Here is a 3,445-nt window from a genome sequence, read left to right as displayed (position 1 = left end):
CCAGCCTGGGCAACAAGAGCGAAACTCCATCTCAAAAAAAAAAAAAAAAAAAGGATCATGATGAACGTATAGTATTGCAGTTTGCTTAGTAAGACATTATAGACATCTTTCTATATCAATAAGATATCTATATTATCATTTTAATGGCTATGTAATGCTGCTCTATTCTACTGACATGTACATTTTACCAAACCCCTATTATTGAATATTGAAGTTATTTCTAATATTTTGATAATATAAAACAATGCTGAGATGAATATAATTGTGCCTACATCTTTGTGTACTTTTCCAGTTTACTTAAGATGTTAGAAATTGCTGAGTCAAAGTGTAATTACATTTATTTGTATATGTATTTACAAAGTTCCCTCCAGAAAGGCTGAACCAATTTACACTCAAGTAGCTTCAAGTAGCTTCAGTTTCTTCCTTCCTCTAGGTATCAACCTTTCCCTTCCATATCCTTTCCTGAAAGACTTACTTTCTTCCTTTTTGATGGCGGGTAGGGAACCATTTTGCATTTCTTCCTGCAATTTCGAGATCTCTAGCTGCTGCCTCTGCCACTGCAGAAGTCCTTGGGTGTCTCCTGAGAGGCTGATTCCAGCCATGCCTGTCCCCAGATGGGTAGCCTGATTATGGATTTCCTTGATATCTTGGCAGGGCCAGCTATTTTGATTCTCTAAAAGGGCCATTTCCTGTTTCATTCTCTTTTGTGGGGTGGGGCTGAATTATTGCCACATACCAAATATGAGATGACTTTGGAGGCTGGACGTACAGTGGACATAACAGGAGTGTGCTTGTGAGGAACTGTGTCATTGACTCTTCTCTCACTCAGAGTTGTAGTGAGCAGAATATTCAGTCATTGTTTCTGTCCAGGTGGCTGCCTTACTGTCGGGGAAGTTCCAGGGTCTGATTGAGAAGTTTTATGTCATTGATTGTCGCTATCCATATGAGTACCTGGGAGGACACATCCAGGTGAGACGACATTGTGGCCATTAGTAGGGGAGGACTGGAGATAGCTCTTTACTGAGAAGAGTCTGTGGACAAAGGGGCCTATGAACTCTAGAATCAGGACAAAGATTACATATTTGAAGCACATCAAGGCTGAGGTCCTCATTGTTTTAATTCTGTATACCTTAAGCAACTTACTTTCCCTTTCCTTCCTAGATCTATCTCCCTCTTTTCTCTAGGAGCCAAGGGGTCCTACCTAGAAATAAAAACATGAATCCAAGGACTGAAGCACTTTGCAAACACTTGCTATTCATGAACATTCCTCGCAGTGATCCCTATACTTCCAGTAGTTCAGTTCTATGAACATTTATTGACCATCTACTACATACCAAGCTCTATGCCAGGCGTTCAGGGTATATACAGAGATATACTTAGACCCCTGCCCTAAAGGTGCTGATAGTCCAGCTTTTCTGGTCCAAATTATCCCAGGTTGGTGTCTCAGTCATTTCTGAGTGTTGGCACTGTCTCTAAGCCCCTGAGGAAATACTAAAATTCTTTTTCTACAGGGAGCCTTAAACTTGTATAGTCAGGAAGAACTGTTTAGCTTCTTTCTGAAGAAGCCCATTGTCCCTTTGGACACCCAGAAGAGAATAATCATCGTGTTCCACTGTGAATTCTCCTCAGAGAGGGGCCCCCGAATGTGAGTGTCTAAATGGGGTCTGGCGGGTAATGGAAATGGATTTTGAGTTGGACTTCCCACACCAGTTCAGACAGAGACTGACTGGATTCTACAGTTTGAAGAATTTTAGGGAGGTTGAAGGAAGATGTTTCTACAATTGAAAAGTATGAAACAATAAAGGAAAAGGGACTGAGAATGAGGCCGCAGTGGAGGAAAGGAGGAAGGGTGGTGCTACTTGGACCTTTTTTTGCAAACACAGTGAGATTGGAAGGTCCTTTTTGAGGTTGGCAATAGTCTATTCCTCTTCTCCCTCCCCAGTGAATGACCCCTGGGATCCTGACTTTGTTTCTTTCCACCCCACCCATCTCTGGGTTCTCTCTAAAGGTGCCGCTCTCTGCGTGAAGAGGACAGGTCTCTGAACCAGTATCCTGCATTGTACTACCCAGAGCTATATATCCTTAAAGGCGGCTACAGAGACTTCTTTCCAGAATATTTGGTAAAGGGTGGGGCATGTGGGGAGCCAACTTTAGCATGCAACTCCCAGGGCCTGCAAAGCCCTCAGAGAAGAAACTGCTGCTCCTCCTTGGCCACTGCCAGCAGCAGCATCTCTATTATCCTTTGTAGGTAGAGTTCAGGAGTGTAGAGAATCCCTTACTCTGTTCCTTACCTTTCAGGAGCTCTGTGAACCACAGAGCTACTGCCCTATGCATCATCACGACCACAAGGCTGAGTTGCTGAGGTGTCGAAGCCAGAGCAAAGTGCAGGAAGGGGAGCGGCAGCTGCGGGAGCAGATTGCCCTTCTGGTGAAGGATGTGAGCCCGTGACAACATTCCAACCACTGGCTGCTAACGAGTCACCAAAAGACATTGCAGAAACCCTGAGCAGAAAGAGGCCTTCTGGATGACCAAACCCAAGATTATTAAAAGATGTCTCTGCAAACCACCAGGCTGCCAACTTGTATACAGGCCTGGGAATGGATTAGGTTTCAGCAGAGCTGAAAGCTGATGTTGTAGTCCTGGAGTGGCTCTATAAGGCAGGTTTGAGTTGCAGAGAGATTTTTGTTGGTTCAGGGAACTCTGGCATTCCTCTTCCCAACTCCTCATATTGGGTGGATGCAAGAGAGTTGTCTACCCTCTTTCTTTGTATTTTCCTTCTTTGTTTCCCCCTCTATTTTAAAATTCGAAAAATAAACACTACAGAATGAGAGGTGTGATTGTGAGCCTAGCCTGCTCCTAGAAGATCTGTCTACAGAGGAGATCACCAAGTTAGACTACTTCAGACATATTATCTTTATTCACAGCTGAGGCCAACATGCTTTTCTCTAAACCAGCAATTCTTAGGCCGTGGCTTACATCTGTAATCCTGGCACTCTGGGAGACCAAGGTGGGTGGATCACTTGAGGTCAGGAGTTCGAGGCCAACCTCGCCAACATGGTGAGACCCCATCTCTACTAAAAATACAAAACTTAGCCAGCATGGTGGCATGCTCCTCTAGTCCCAGCTACTCAGGAAACTGACGCAGGAGAATCGCTTGAACTCAGGAGGTGAAGGTTGCAATGAGATCGTGCCACTGCACTCCAACCTGGGCAACAGAGAGAGACTCTGTCTCAGAAAACAAAAACAAAACAGAAAACCAGTAATTCTCAAAGTTTGGACCCTAGATCGTCAACATCATCTGAACTTGAAATACAGATGTTCGGCCGGGTGTGGTGGCTCACACCTGTAATCCCAGCACTTTGGGAGGCCGAGGCGGGTGGATCACGAGGTCAGAAGATCGAGACCATCCTGATAACATCTCAAAAGAGGAGCTAATTGCAGTTTT

The 3,445-nt window shown here is 44.6% G+C and overlaps 1 protein-coding gene across 1 annotated transcript in view; it reads left to right on the top strand.

The window, feature by feature from the left end:
* CDC25C (cell division cycle 25C) overlaps nucleotides 1–2,729 on the top strand; it is a 69,769-nt gene extending 67,040 nt beyond the window's left edge. The window contains exons 11-14 of the mRNA XM_011935299.1: nucleotides 871–969; nucleotides 1,512–1,645; nucleotides 2,009–2,120; nucleotides 2,299–2,729. Of these exons, the coding sequence (XP_011790689.1) occupies nucleotides 871–969; nucleotides 1,512–1,645; nucleotides 2,009–2,120; nucleotides 2,299–2,448 (495 nt within the window). The 3' untranslated portion in view covers nucleotides 2,449–2,729. The remainder of the gene's footprint in view (nucleotides 1–870; nucleotides 970–1,511; nucleotides 1,646–2,008; nucleotides 2,121–2,298) is intronic.
* Nucleotides 2,730–3,445: the final 716 nt, after the last annotated feature.

Source organism: Colobus angolensis, unplaced genomic scaffold (assembly GCF_000951035.1).
Source record: "Colobus angolensis palliatus isolate OR3802 unplaced genomic scaffold, Cang.pa_1.0 Scaffold142, whole genome shotgun sequence".
NCBI lineage: Eukaryota > Metazoa > Chordata > Mammalia > Primates > Cercopithecidae > Colobus > Colobus angolensis.
Note: the sequence above shows the minus strand (reverse complement) of the source record. Positions and strands in the feature narration are given on the sequence as shown.